This window comes from Tachyglossus aculeatus, chromosome X1 (assembly GCF_015852505.1).
Source record: "Tachyglossus aculeatus isolate mTacAcu1 chromosome X1, mTacAcu1.pri, whole genome shotgun sequence".
NCBI lineage: Eukaryota > Metazoa > Chordata > Mammalia > Monotremata > Tachyglossidae > Tachyglossus > Tachyglossus aculeatus.
In genome coordinates this window covers 122,841,535-122,857,275 of record NC_052101.1, presented here as the reverse complement: position 1 = coordinate 122,857,275, position 15,741 = coordinate 122,841,535, and the positions used below count along the sequence as shown (strand labels likewise).

At 51.8% G+C, this 15,741-nt stretch overlaps 1 protein-coding gene across 2 annotated transcripts in view; it reads left to right on the top strand.

The window, feature by feature from the left end:
• Positions 1-9,526, top strand: part of CCDC124 (coiled-coil domain containing 124) — a 54,971-nt gene extending 45,445 nt beyond the window's left edge. Inside the window, exons 2-4 of one of the 2 annotated variants that reach the window (XM_038772812.1) lie at positions 7,571-7,754; positions 8,348-8,459; positions 9,192-9,526. In XM_038772812.1, the coding sequence (XP_038628740.1) occupies positions 7,571-7,754; positions 8,348-8,459; positions 9,192-9,396 (501 nt within the window). In that variant the 3' untranslated portion in view covers positions 9,397-9,526. The remainder of the gene's footprint in view (positions 1-7,570; positions 7,755-8,347; positions 8,460-9,191) is intronic. The other variant, XM_038772811.1, reaches the window with a different exon arrangement.
• Positions 9,527-15,741: the final 6,215 nt, after the last annotated feature.

Genomic DNA, 15,741 nt, shown 5'->3' with positions numbered 1-15,741 from the left:
AATGATGCGAGATTTGAGTCTTGCTTCAAGCAGCCTTTCTTCCCTGTCACAGGAAGGGTTGGCCTATTCCCTGTGGGCATTTGGTGCCGCCTTGTTTGCCCGGCCCTTGGATTGATCCATAGCAGCTTGGGCCTGCTATAGTGGATAGAGCATGGGCCTGAGAATCAGATGGTCTTGGGTTCTAATGCCGACTCCGCCACTTGTCTGCTGTGTGACCTTGGGCAAGTCACTTTACTTTCTGTGCCTCAGTTCCCGCATCTGGAAAATGGGGATTAAAACTGTGAGCCCTATGTGGGACAGGGACCATGTCCAACCTGATTATCAGCACTTAGAACAGGGCCTGGAGCATAGTAAGAGCTTAACAAGTACCATAATTATTATTATTATTGGCGTCTCTGGGGGGTGTGTGTGTGTGTGTTTTCTCTTTCTCTCCCGCCCTGCAAATAAAGATGGTGGTAACTTTGGAATAACTCATTCAGCCTTGCAAACTAGTACCAGCCCAAGCTAAACCACTCCTTAGTCTGGACAAGTGACAGTTTGCAAGGCTGCAGCCAAAAGTAACTTGATGTCACGGAAGTGAACAAACCAAAGACCTGGTTGAGGCCTCAGAGCTTGCATGCTAGAGAGACAAGAGAAGTAAACATAGTCCAGGACCAGAAGCTTTATTGGGGTGGAAGTAGGGGTTACTTTTTGTGTCATTTGGTTTTCAGGAGCTTGGTGTTAGGAGTGAGGAAGTACTTCAAATGGACTCAGCTGGTTTACCTGTCTGGGTTGAGGGCAAGGCATAAAACGGAATAGTTGGAAGAGAATAATCCTCTGGTGTCTCTGCTTCCACCTGAGATTGGAAGACCCTGGCATCTTGCAGACCCACCATTACTAGTGTCCATGTGACCATCAGACACAGACTTTCCCAAGGGTCCCTTTTGACCTCCTCGATGCCCTCCTGCCCCCACTGCCCTCATTCTTTTCCCTCCGATCTGTCTCCCGAGAGGAGACCTCTCTCCTGCTCTTAGGGTCTAACCTTTCTAGCTGGACCTCAGACTCCTTTCCCTCTCGCTGATTCTTAAAGCAATGGCTCCCACTCCCTTCCGGCTCTTTCCCTCGGCCTTCAGACAATCAATCAATCAATCAATTGTATTTATTGAGCACTTACTGTGTGCAGAGCACTGTACTAAGCGCTTGGGAAGTACAAGTTGGCAACATATAGAGACAGTCCCTACCCAACAGTGGGCTCACAGTGTGAAGGGGGAGACAGAGAACGAAACCAAACATATTAATAAAATAAATAGAATAGTTATGTACAAGTAAAATGGAGTAATAAATATGTACAAACATATATACAGGTGCTGTGGGGAAGGGAAGGAGGTAAGACGGGGGGATGGAGAGGGGGACGAGGGGGAGAGGAAGGAGGGGGCTCAGTCTGGGAAGGCCTCCTGGAGGAGGTGAGCTCTCAGGGCCTTGAAGGGAGGAAGAGAGCTAGCTTGGCGGATGTGGGGAGGGAGGGCATTCCAGGCCCGGGGATGACGTGGGCTGGGGGTCGATGGCGGGACAGGCGAGAACGAGGCACGGTGAGGAGATTAGTGGCAGAGGAGCGGAGGGTGCGGGGTGGGCTGTAGAAGGAGAGAAGGGAGGTGAGGTATGAGGGGGCGAGGTGATGGAGAGCCTTGAAGCCGAGGGTGAGGAGTTTCTGCCTGATGCGCAGATTGATTGGTAGCCACTGGAGATTTTTGAGGAGGGGAGTAACATGCCCAGAGCGTTTCTGGACAAATCAATCAATCAATCGTATTTATTGAGCACTTACTGTGTGCAAAGCACTGTACTAAGCACTTGGGAAGTACAAGTTGGCAACATATAGAGACAGTCCCTACCCAACAATGGGCTCACAGTCTAAAAGGGGGAGACAGAGAACAAAACCAAACATACTAACAAAATAAAATGAATAGATATGTACAAGTAAAATAAATAAATAGAGTAATAAATATGTACAAACATATATACATATATACAGGTGCTGTGGGGAAGGGAAGGAGGTAAGATGGGGATGGAGAGGGGGACGAGGGGGAGAGGAAGGAAGGGGCCCAGTCTGGGAAGGCCTCCTGGAGGAGGTGAGCTCTCAGTAGGGCCTTGATGGGAGGAAGAGAGCTAGCTTGGCGGATGTGGGGAGGGAAGGCATTCCAGGCCAGGGGGATGACGTGAGCCAGGGGTCGATGGCGGGACAGGCGAGAACGAGGCACGGTGAGGAAATTAGCGACAGAGGAGCAGAGGGTGCGGGCTGAGCTGTAGAAGGAGAGAAGGGAGGTGAGGTAGGAGGGGGCGAGGTGATGGAGAGCCTTGAAGCCGAGGGTGAGGAGTTTCTGCCTGATGCGCCGATTGATTGGTAGCCACTGGAGATTTTTGAGGAGGGGAGTAACATGCCCAGAGCGTCTCTGGACAAAGACAATCCGGGCAGCGGCATGAAGTATGGATTGAAGTGGGGAGAGACATGAGGACGGGAGATCAGAGAGAAGGCTGATGCAGTAGTCCAGAAGGGATAGGATGAGAGCTTGAACGAGCAGGGTAGCGATTTGGATGGAGAGGAAAGGGCGGATCTTGGCAATGTTGCGGAGCTGAGACCGGCAGGTTTTGGTGACAGCTTGGATGTGAGGGGTGAACAAGAGAGCGGAGTCGAGAATGACACCAAGGTTGCGGGCATGTGAGACGGGAAGGATGGTAGTGCCGTCAACAGTGATGGGAAAGTCAGGGAGAGGGCAGGGTTTGGGAGGGAAGACAAGGAGTTCAGTCTTGGACATGTTGCGTTTTAGGTGGCGGGCAGACATCCAGATTGAGATGTCCTGAAGGCAGGAGGAGATGCGAGCCTGGAGGGAGGGGAAGAGAGCAGGGGCAGAGATGTAGACAAACCAAAGGCTCCCCAGTACGGGAAAAATCTATCCTTCAACTCGTCTGCCCCCCACCCCCCCCATGACAATCATTTCCCATTCCTCTTCAAACTTCTTGAATGAGATGTACACACCTTCTGCCTCCTCTTCATCTCCACCAGTTTTGACCAAATGCCTGCCTTCTGGCTGAACTCAGTGGGTCCTATTCTGAACTACTCTGCCCCAGTCTCTCGGCCGCCTCTGACCTGGCTGACCGCTCCGCCTCTTAGAACCTAGAGAAGCAGTGTGGTCTAGTGGATAGAGTCCGGGCCTGGGAGTCAGGAGAACCTGGGTTCTAATCCCAGCTCTGCCATTTGTCTGCTGTGTGATTATGGTCAAGTCCCCATCTGTAAAATGGGGATGAAGACTGTGAACCCCGTGTGGGACACGGATTGTGTCCAACCTGGTTAGTTTTTATCTGCCCCAGCACTTAGTACAGTGCCTGGTATATAGTAAGTGCTTAACAAATGCCATTTTAAAAAAAAGACCAAAAAAACCTGTCTCTATATTGGTCTCCTGGTCTCTTCTTACTCTCCTCCTTGGTCTTTTTGGCTGGCGCTCCATCCTTCCCCAGATGCCTCCATTCGTGGTCCTCTACCCTTCTCCACTGTGCCTTCACATTCTCAGGATGCTCCCCCAGCTGTGACCACCTCTCTGCATCTCCAGCCCTGCCCTCATCCATGCTCCAACCTTGAATCTCTCTCCTCTTGCTTCTAAAACTCAAAATGTCAAAAACAGAACTCGGTCTTCCGTCCTAACTCCCCCATCGCTAGTGGCACCACTGCCAAGCGCTCTCTGTCCCAGAAGCTCACCACCTGGTATCAGCCCGAAGGTGGGAGGTAAATGACAAAGACTTTTTTTATTATTGTTATTAGTTTATGGGATTTGTTAAGGGTTTACTATGTTCCAGGCACTGTACTAAGCATTGGACTAGACCCAAGCTAATAAGGTTGGTCACAGTTCCTTGTCCGACGTGGGGCTCACAGTCTCAATCCCCATTTTACAGATGAGGTCACTGAAGCACAGGGGAGTGAAGTGACTTGCCCTAGGTCACACAACAGACAAGTGGTAGAATTAGAATCCAGGTCCTTCTGACTCTCAGGCCTGTGCTCTAGCCACTAGGCTAAGCTGAAGCCCCTAAACCCTGCTGGTTCTTCCTCTGTAATGTGTCCTGGATGGGCCACCCCCAGGTGGCTGTATAGTGAGCGCTAGGTACAGTGCTGTGCACACAGTAAGTGCTCAGTAAATTGATTGGTTCCAACCATGCCTCTAGTCTGTCCTCTCTTTGGTCTATCCTGCATTCAGCTGCCTGGATCATCTCTTGAACTCACTCGTAACCCGTCACTTCCCTCTTCTCCAAAGTCTCCAGTGGCTCTTAACTCCTCGTCTAAAACCAAAATTCGTGATCAATTCCATTCAAGGCTCTCCATCGTTGCTTCTTCCCATTGCTCTCGCTCTTGACTCTTCCATCTCCCACCTCTCCCTCTGCCTGGAACATTGCATCCCACCCTGCCAAACTAGATCTCTCCCCACCTTCAAAAATATCACCTCCCCACCATGATTGATTGTCACCACCACCATCCACTCCCCCCACCTTAGTTCTCAAGTGTCATTTTACTTATTCATTATTTATTTAATCACTCCCTTTTGTGTTTACCATCTGTATCCATGCCCTTTACTCTTTTACCTCTTGTAGATTTGGCAATTTATGTGTATTGTAGTAATAGTAATGACATTTAAGTACTTACAACGTAAAGAGCACTGGGGAGACATAGGACATTGATCAGACATGGTCTTGGCCCGTGGGGGAGAGTACAGGGAAGAAAAGATAAATTCAGACAAAGCAACCAAAATAAGAAGAGCAGTACATCCCTGCTGGGAAAGAAAGAAAGGACCTCAGGCTCCTCACTGCTCCAGGCAGGGTGTTCTATGGTCCAGAGTAACTGCCTCAGCTTCCTCTACCTGTGAGGGGTGAGGGCGGGGCTTCTAACCAGTGCCAGAGGGGGCTGTCACAGTCATCAGGCAGACCCCAGAGCCCTGAAGGAGGGGCGGGGGAGCTCCTGCCCCACATGCTTTGCTCCTCTAATGCCAATCTGTTCTTTATCTCATTTCTCTTGCTGCTCACACCTCACCCACATCCTGTGTTGGGCCTGAAACCCCCACTTTGTATCTGATAGACCACTACTCTCCCCATCTTCAAAACCTCCTAAAATCACATCTCCTCAAGAGGCCTTTCCTGACTAAGCCCTCGTTTCCCCACCCTCCCTTCTGTGTCGCCTCTGCACTCGGATCTATGCCTCTGCAGCCCCACAGTTGTGTACATCTCCTTGTACTCAGTTACTTCCCTTACCTCTCTCTTATTTTAATGTCCATCTCCCACATCTACCCTCCTAAGGTCCTTTTGGGCCAAGAATGTGCCTACCAGCTGTATTATATGTTTCAGTCAGTCGTATTTGAGTGCTTACTGTGTGCAGAGCACTGGACCAGGCGCTTGGAAGAGTATACACTCCTGGCCCACAATGAGCTAAGCACTTAGTCCAATGCTCTGCAAATGGTAAGCACTCAATAAACACAGTTGATGGATGGGTCATGCCGGTGGGGGGCGCGCAGGCTGTACTCCCTGGAAATGGCAGGTCACCATATTGTCATATCAAGGTTCTTCCCCCCTACCCCCATTAGATTGAGATTGTCTCAGAGGCTTCCCAATCTCTCTGTGTGGCTTTGTTGCCAGGACTCCTCTCCCCACAGGAATGGCGGCAAAGGGGTACCCTGTATCCAACTGGTTTGGACCCTCATTAAGGTGGCCGTTTTTTCCGGACACCGGTGAGTCTGGTGGCCACAGTTCAGATCGCCAGGGTGCATGTGGGAGAGGTGGGGAACCTGGGAAGGAGAATGGTGGACACACCACTGTGCGGATCAGTTACAGTCTTGTTGGCGAGTCCCAGAAAGGTTATCGCATTTTAACCTTTTCCAGCTCTCTTTCTACCCTCTAGACTGTAAGCTCATTGTAGGCAGCGGTTGTGTCTGCTAATTCTCTTGTATTGTACTCTCCCAAGTGCTTAGTACTGTGCTTTGCACATAGTAAGTGCTCAATAAATATGATTGACTGATGACTACTCAATCAATCAATCGTATTTATTGAGCGCTTACTGTGTGCAGAGCATTGTACTAAGCGCTTGGGAAGTACAAGTTGACAACATATAGAGACAGTCCCTACCCAACAGTGGGCTCACAGTCTAGAAGGGGGAGACAGAGAACAAAACCAAACATATTAACAAAATAAAATGAATAGATATGTACAAGTAAAATAAATAGAGTAATAAATATGTACAAACATATATACATATATACAGGTGCTGTGGGGAAGGGAAGGAGGTAAGACGGGGGATGGAGAGGGGACGAGGGGGAGAGGAAGGAGGGAGCTCAGTCTGGGAAGGCCTCCTGGAGGAGGTGAGCTCTAAGTAGGGCCTTGAAGGGAGGAAGAGAGCTAGCTTGGCGGATGTGGGGAGGGAGTGCATTCCAGGCCGGGGGATGACATGGGCCGGGGATCGACGGCGGGACAGGCGAGAACGAGGAATGGTGAGGAGATTAGCGGCAGAGGAGCGGAGGGTGCGGGCTGGGCTGGAGAAGGAGAGAAGGGGGTTGAGGTAGGAGGGGGCGAGGTGATGGAGAGCCTTGAAGCCAAGGGTGAGGAGTTTCTGCCTGATGCGCAGATTGATTGGTAGCCACTGGAGATTTTTGAGGAGGGGAGTAACGTGCCCAGAGCGTTTCTGGACAAAGACAATCCGGGCAGCGGCGTGAAGTATGGATTGAAGTGGGGAGAGACACGAGGATGGGAGATCAGAGAGAAGGCTGATGCAGTAGTCCAGACGGGATAGGATGAGAGCTTGAACGAGCAGGGTAGCAGTTTGGATGGAGAGGAAAGGGCGGATCTTGGCAATGTTGCGGAGCTGAGACCGGCAGGTTTTGGTGACGGCTTGGATGTGAGGGGTGAACGAGAGAGCGGAGTCGAGGATGACACCAAGGTTGCGGGCTTGTGAGACTGCGGGCTGCTACTCCAGCCTGCCACATCATTCCAGTCAAGTTTGTCTTCCTCCCTCTCTTCCTTTGCCCACAGTGTCTCTTCTGAGTGGAACATCCTCCCTACTTCTGTGTGCCATCTCTCCCCCGAACTTTCCCTCTCCCCCTCAAACCTCTTCGGGGGAGCTTTCCCTGATTCACCCCACCTACTCTCCAGTCCACTGGCACAGTCTGTAAATCAGCCGCCCCTTTGCCCACCTCATTCTTGTCATTAGAGTGTGTGTGAGTTCACGCATATTTATGCTGGTATATATTTATCCTCTGTAAACTCAATATGGGCAGGGATCACGGCTACCAACTCTGCTGCATCGTACTCTCCCAAGAGCTTAGTACAGTGCTCTGCACAGCAGTAAGCACTCAATAAATACGATTGAGTGAGGGGTTTGTTCATTGCTTCTTCTCTCCTATTAATTGTAAGATCCTTGAGATCTGGAATCTGGTCTGTTCTTTTAAGGGTGGACCTGATGGTTCCGAAAGTGGGGCTGGACACTGCTGGCCACCCCAGAGGGCAGGCCCGGCTGGGCCCCTTCTGAACCACCTTGGACCCTGACTCAGTTCCTCTTTCCTGTCTATAGGAGGAGAAGGAGAAGCGCCGCATGGAGCAGCTGGAGCGCAAGAAGGAGATTCAGCGGCTACTGGAGGAGGAGGACTCCAAGCTGAAAGGGAAGTCCCTTAAGCCTCTCCCCTCTGGCAAGATCACTAGATCTCAGATTGAAGACATGATCCGGAAAGATCAGCAGAAGGAATATGAGGATTCAGGTTTGCTTTCTCCTATCATTACCTAAGCCAGGCATCAGCAATGCTGTTTTGGAAAGAGGGAGGAGTCCTAGTGGCCATGGGTAGAGCTTGTGGCAGCTTCCAGGGGTCTAGGGGTGGTGGGGAGGCATTATGTGTGTGTGTGTCTGTCTGTCTGTCTGTAGGCACAGTTTAGTAGAGAAACAGCATGGCATAATGGATAGAGCCCGGGTCTGGGAATCAGAAGGTCATGGGTTCTAATCCCAGCTCCACTTGTCTGCTGTGTGACCTTGGGCAAGTCACTTCGCTTCTCCGGACCTCAATTACCTCATCTGTAAATTGGGGATTGAGACCGTGAAGCCCCACTGTGTCCAACCCGATTTGCTTGTAACCACCCCAGTGCTTAGTACAGTGCCTTGCAAGTAGTAAGTGCTCAACCAGTACAATTATTCTTATTGTTGTTGTTGTTGTTGTTGTTAGTAGTAGTATTTTCACTTGCAAGCCTCAGGTCCCTGGCCACTGCACCAAGTTAGTGTGTCCAGGACTCCCTGTGGCCCACACACTCTATTGGTAGTGTCATCGCGGGATCCCTCTCACTCTCTTCTTCTGTCTTTTAGTGGAGAAACCAAAGAGTCATCTTGAAGTTCCACTGGAAGAAAATATGAACCGCAGAATGCTGGAAGGAGAGCTAGAAGCCAGAACGATCGAAGATGCTCTGGCGCTTCTCAGGTACCCGAACATCAGGCTGGTGGTTGGGTGGTGGTCTGCTCCAGGTCCAGTGGTCCCGATCCCTCATGTGACTTCCATAGCCCCTCGGCGGCGGGAGCAACTGTGATTGCTTGTGCCTGCTTGCTTGGCTCAGAAGGCGCCAGATTGAGAGCTGAGGAAATTGGGCCCACAGGGAGAGATGGTGAAAGGAAACGCCCTTCCAGCCACTTCCTGGGGCACCTTGTGGACCTGGGTCCTCTTGCCCCCATCCATAAGGGCCAAGGTCATAGGCCACACCAGGGTCCGGGTGACTCCTGGCTTAGGGTCTCATTGGCAGGAGCCCGTCTTGACTCCCCTACCCTCACTTGGACCCAGTAGCCTGGAGGCCAAGAGGCCCTCGGGGCCCAGGTTTCCAGTTCCATCTAGATTCTAAATTTCTTGAGGGCAGGGATCGTGGCCCTCCTCTAACCGGGACCCCCAGGGGCTCTCGGGAAGGGCTTTGCAGATGGGCGTGGCCCCGGTGCCAGACTCTCTCTTCCGAGGGAGCCCAGTCCCGCTCTCTGGTCCCGCTCAGGAGCCTGCCCAGAAGGAAGGTCCCGAACCCGCCACCAGCATCTGCGGGCCAGATGGAGCGAGGAGTCCGTCGGCCTAGGCCTGGCCTGACCTGGCCTGGCCTGTCTGGCCGGGAGGGGGGCCGGTGGCCCCGGCCCCCTCAGGCTGCTCACAGCCCGCCCTCTGTCCCTCCCTCCCCAGTGTTTCCGACGACTCGGACAGACACCCCGAGCGGCGGATGAAAGCCGCCTTTGCTGCCTTCGAAGAACAGCACCTGCCGCGCCTGAAGAAGGAAAACCCCAATATGCGGCTGTCCCAGCTGAAGCAGCTGCTGAAGAAGGAATGGATGAAATCCCCCGAGAACCCCATGAATCAACAGTATGTGGCCTACAACGCCCAGAAGTGAGCCCGGGATCCACCTGGACGCCCACCCAGAGTCTTCTGAGGGGGAGGGGGTTTATTCCATCAACAGCACAAACCTTTCTATAGTATAAAAGCAGAGGCCTTTCGGTAGGCCCCGCGCTGTTCAGCCTCAAGTTAAGCCTCTTTCCTTCGCCTGAAGCAGGGGGTTGGGGAGGCCCTGGGCCCCAGCCACCACCTGCTGGGCCCATAGCTCTGGCTTTGTTTTTTGGTGTTTTTTTTCTGGTGTCCCCTCTTCTTCCCCCTACCTCCTCCTCCTTCCTGCCCCGCCTTGGCTTCATCATCCAGCCCCGATCCGTCAAACCCACAGAGTTGATTTTAAAATGGAAAGTCCAAGTTCTAGGTAATAATCGGTCATGGAATGAGAACATTTAAGCAAAGCACATGTGCGTGCCCGCCCGTTCGCCCACCTCGCCCCCCTCCCAGAAGAGCTGAAAGTCATGAGGGCCCAGAACCTTGCCACCATCAGTGCAGATCTCCCCCGCCCCCATCCCATAAAGAGACAGTTCCCTAAACCACCGTGACCCCTATGGCAGACTGCCAGCTTGTGACCGTGTGTGTTGGTGTGTGTGAGATATGGAGTCCACACTAGGATCTGTCCTTGGGTAGAACCCTCAGTCCCCTCTTCAGAGGGAATAACTGAGGCATCTTAGCCAGGACAGAGGTGCATTAAGTAAAGCCTAGTCCTTCTGTCCTTCCTGCTCTTCCTCCCAGCCCCAGCGTTCATGCCTTCTCCCAGGAACTGAACCCCGCCAAAGCTGGTCCCTGGCTGATTCCAAGACAACCGGGGAGGGAGCCTGTGTCCAGAGTGGAGAGAGAGTCTGTGCTAGAGGAGAATAGCAACGTCTCCATCACCCGGGAAGAACCTTTACGTTCTCCCTGGGGCCCTGGAGTGTCCCCTGGGCCTGGCGGAAGTGTGATAACACCTGCCTCCCCCACTGCCAGATGCTAACACCTCTGCCCTATGCCCTTCAAAGCTCATTCTCTGCTGGACCAATTAATGGGATCCCAGACTTGGTTTTTCACATGGGGCCTGACCTCCCCCTGGGCAGATCGGCCAAGTGTCAGACATGGTTAAGTCAGCCCGGCTGGCCCACGGCGGGCAAGAGGAGAGAAGAATCTGGGAGCTCCGTTTGAGACAGAGCAGCGCGACCCCAGATGGGATTGAAGATCCGATGCTACTCCAGCAATAAATAACATCTCTCCGTAACCCACGGATTCCTCTTCTTTCCTCTTCCCTGGCCTCACTCTTCTTGGCTGTCACAGGGTCTTTGATCTCCTCTATTGGGAGGTAGAGGAAGCTGGCTACCTAGGCAGCTCCAGCCTCCCCCCCCCCCCCCAACCTCTGTTCTACCGTGTTCCCCCCCCCACCCCCCCCCACCCCCGCACAGGGTAGAGGGAAGGGCCACTCTCCGTGGCACGGGCTTCCCGCTCCCACAAGATGTCGGAGGGGGAGGTGGCTGAAAGCTCCACTGGGCCTGCGGCTTTCGGAAAGCCAGTCCAGATGGACTGCCAATTCGGCTCACGGTGCGTGAAAGTGCAGAGCTGACTCACGGGCCGCCTCCAGGCTGTCGCCGAGCCCATCTAACCTCAAGGGGGAGAGGTTGGGTGGGGCTGGAGGAGGTGAGCATTCGAAGCCTGACTTCCCCGTGCCCAGCCCCTGCCCCGACCCCCACTCCCTGATCTCCCTGTGGTTTGGGGATGTTTTGAAACCCGATCTCTTGCTGTGGTCCGTGGCCCGGGGTAGGTGGGTGGTGAAGCTGATCTGGCCCTTTGCATCAAGTACCTCCAGGACAAGCAGCCAGCTTTCCTGCCTCTGGGTGAGCTGCAAGTCCAGTGCTCTGCGGCTATCTGAATTTCCAGGACTTGGGGAGGGGCATTGGGGAAAGGCCCAGGAATTCTCTCCCTCTCTCTCTTCCCCACTCCTACATCCTCTCCGGCAGGGGCACCAGAACTGCCAGCCTTGTGCTCTGTGCCATGGAAGGCAGCCCAGCTGGGAGAAGACTAGAAAGCTGCTTGTGCATGCTGGCATGTCTCCGGGCCCTGTCCCCTACCCTCCCTCCCTCCTGTGTTGGCGTGAAAGTTTGTGTTTTATGTTTAAACAAATATGCAACCTGCAACCAATTAAAGACAAAGCTGATGCGTTTGCCAGTGTGTGGAATCTTCTTTTCCTGGAAGCTGACGCACCGCTTATGCTAAGAAAGTTAGGAATACTGGGAAGTCCCTTAGGGCAATGTGGTTTGGTCTGGCCCTTGTGTGATAGGATTCCTCCCCCGACCCTGACCAAAACCTTGGAGGGAAAGTAGCATGAGACCCTATCTGTTTTTGAGGAATGGGGAGATGTGAACAACAGTTCTCCAGAAAATTGATGCGGGCAGCAGACTGAAGTAAGGACTGGAGTGAGGAGAGCAAGGAGGCTGATGCAGCAGATGAGGTGGGATAGGCCAAGTGATTGGATCAGCTTGGTAGAAGTTTGGATGGAGAGGAAAGGCTAAGCCCCTTGCCTTGAACCCTTAGATGCTCCTCTAATGCCAACCTGCTCACTGCATCTCAGTCTCATCTATCTCACCACCAATTCCTCTCCCACATCCTCCTGACCTGGATCGTCCACCCCCTTCATATAGGACAGATCACTGCTCCTCAGTTTCAAAGCCTTATTAAAATCATATCTAAAAAGAGGCCTTTCCAGACATAGCCTTCATTTCCCCTACTCCCTCTCCCTTCCAAATCATCTGTGCACTTGGATTTGTACTCTTTAATCAATCAATCAATCATATTTATTGAACGCTTAGTGTGTGCAGAGCACTGTACTAAGTGCTTGGGAAGTACAAGTTGGCAACATATAGAGACAGTCCCTACCCAACAGTGGGCTCACAGTCTAGAAGGGGGAGACAGAGAACAAAACCAAACATTAACAAAATAAAATAAATAGAATAGATATGTACAAGTAAAATAGAGTAATAAATATGTACAAACATATATACATATATACAGCACATATGAAGCACTTGATATTCACCCCACCCTCAGCCCCACAGCATTTATGGGCATATTCCTAATTTTATTTTAATGCCTGTCTTTCCCTCTAGACCATAAACTCCTGTGGTCATGGAATGTGTCTACTAGCTCTGTTGTACTCTCCCCAATGCTTAGTATAGCGCTATGTACACGGTAAGTGCTCAATAAACACCTTTGATGGATTAAGAGCATTTAGTAGTAGTAATATTTTTTGAGCACGAACTGGCTGCAGTGGTCTGTATTTGAGGTTCAGTGTAGTCTAATGGCAAGAGCACAGGCTTGGGAATCAGAGAACCTGGGTTCTTATCCTGGACCTTCCAGTTGTCTGCTGTGTGACCTTGGGAAAGTCATTTCTTTGTGCCTCAGTTTACTCATCTGTAAAATGGGGATTCAATGCCTGTTCTCCCTCCTACTTAGACTGTCAGCCCCATGGGTGATAGGGACTGTGTCTGACCCGATTAACTTGTATCTACCCCAGCCTTCAGAACAGTGCTTGACACAGAGTGAGCACTTAACAAATGCCATTGTAATATTAGACAAGGGTGGCAATAAATCAGTGATATTTGAGTGCTTACTGTATGCAGAACACTGTAGTAAGCCCTTGGGACAGTATGATACAACTGAGTTGGTAAAACAATCCCATTCATTCAATTGTATTTATTAAGTGCTTACTGTGTGCAAAGCACTGTACTAAGTGCTTGGGAGAGTACAATAACAATCCCTGCTCTCAAGGAACTTACGGTCTAATGGAGGAGGCACAATAAAATAAAGTACAGGTAAAGGAAGCAACTGAGTATGAAGAGATGAAAGAAAAAGTGCTGAGGGTTTGGTGGGTTACCTAAGTGCTTGGGGGTGGGACTAAGTGCATGGGAGAGGCAGTAGAGGGAAAGTGGGGTGCGGGGGATGAGTGCTTAGTCAGGGAAGATTTCCTGAAGATGGTGTATACAGAACAGAGACGTGACACGTTCCCTGTCCACAGGGAGATTCCACGCATGAAAGGGGAGGCAGACAGAAAAGTGGTCCCTTCACCCCTCCCACGGCGCCCAGCCATGGTGCCAGTGAGAACAGACCCTGGGCCCCAGCTGGGATTCCCAGTGCTGAGCCATCTGCAGTCTGCCAGGCTGAGCCCCTAACAGCATCCCAGACCCTCTCTACAGCAGCTCCGATGCCCAGGGCTGGGCTGGCAAGGTGAAAAGGGGTCGGGAAAGGATCCTGGGCAGCAAGCAGCTCCGTCCACTGTGGGAGGGGAAGGGAAAGGAGGCAGTCCCATCCTGTTCCCTTGAGCCCTGGCAACCACCTGAGTCAGCTTATCCTGCAATTTTATGCTTAAATAACTTTGAATAAGGTCTCTCAACAACCTTTTTTCTCCCCACCACACCACTTCCTTTTACTCCCCATTTCCATCCTCTCTCTTCCCACCCCAGGTGCTGAGGGCTGGACTGTGGACTGGACTAAGGTCAGTTCAGTTCCAGTATCCAGATCAGTGTTGTGATGGATGGACTCCCCCCTCCCCTTCCTCCTGATCCGGGTTCTTGGACTCTCTAGGACCATTCCCCCTCATCCCAGAATCCTGCATTATACCTGAACCTGACATGTGTTGGGCTTCAGCCTCCTCTACCAGGCCCTTCCCAGAACACTGGCAGCAAGGAGCACCAATTGCCCACCCCTTTGACTCCTGTGTGTCCACGGATCTGGCTCCAACACCTGGAGGCTCTGGCCAGTGAAGAATGGGGACCACCCAAGACACTCCATGGCCAGTAACTTGCACCAACTGTCCTCCAGGCAGAGTCTCAGCAGGGAGGGATGGGGGTGGGGGGGAGGGGGGCAGCTGCTTGCAGGTGGCCAGGAATGTGTTCCCCTTCTCAGCCTCTGTGAGGCGGGTTCCTGTCGATATCAAAACCTTCCCTATGGCGATTTGCCAGGCCCATGGGAGAGGGAATCCCCCCGCAACAACACACATGCACACACACACACCCCAGCCCCCACCCCCTTCTGCAGGGAAGCCCAGAGGAACTGGAGCAGGAGAGCTAGTTGCAGAGAGCAAACTAGTGAGGGGGCCACTCCAGTTGCTTAGCAACTAGAAGCTCTCCCGCTTCCCCAGCCCTGGACCCTCCTGCTCAGAGCTGCCTCCCTGCCTCCTGTCTCTCCCCCCATCCAGTTCATACTTCACTCTGCTGCCCGGATCATATTTCTAAAAAAAAATGTTCAGTCCACATCTCCCCACACTTCAAGAACCTCCAGTGGTTGCCCATCCACCTCAGCATCAAGCAGAAACACCTTACCAATGGCTGTCAAGCAGTCCATCAGTTTACCCCTTCCTCCCTTACCTCCCTGATTTTCTACTACATCCAGCTCACACACTCTGCTCTTCTAATGCTAACCTACTCACTGCACCTCGATCTTACTGCCAACCCCTTGCCCATGTCCTGCCTCTGACCCTGAACTCCCTCCCTCTTCATGTCCAACAGACCATCACTCTCCCTGCCTTCTAAACCTTATTAAAGTCATGTCTCCAAGAGGCCGTCCCTGACAAATCGCCCTTGCACTTGGATTTGCACCCTTTATTTGCCCTACCCTCAGCCCCATAGCACTTAGGTACACATCTGTAATTTATTTTCATATCTGTCTCCCCCTCTGGACTGTAAGCTCCTTGTGGGCCGGGAAAGTGTCTACCAGATTTGCTGTAGTGTACTCCCCCAAGCACTTAGTACAGTACTCTGCACAAGGTAAGTGTTCAATAAATACCATTGACTGATGAATTGATTGCCCTCCCTTACTTCCAGACCTGCTCCTATCACTTCCTGGCAGCCTTATGCTGCTCCACTGGACACTTGCCCCAGAAGAGACAAAACCTCTCCCAGACAGGGCAAGATGGGGGGGAGAGATAGATAAAATCTGTGGATGTGTTTGTGTTTTCAATTATGGTATTGATAAGAGCTTACTATGAGAGAGAGTGTGTGTACTTTTATTATGACATTGATAGCTTACACTGCTAAGCTCTGGGATGGATACAAGATAATCATATCAGACACAGTCCCTGTCCCACCTGGGCCTCAGTCCAATCAATTGATCAATCGTATTGATTGAGTGCTTACTGTGTGCAGAGCACTGTACTAAGCTCTTGGGTAACTGCAATATAATAGAATGGATAGATGCGACCCCCTGCTCACAAGGAGCTTACTGCCTCAGGCGAGAAAGTAGGTATCTTATTTTACAGATGAAGCCCAGAAAGGTTAAGTGACTTGCCCAAGATCACACAGCAGGCCAGAAACAGAGCTGGGATTAGAACCCAGGTCTTCTGATGCCCAGCTTT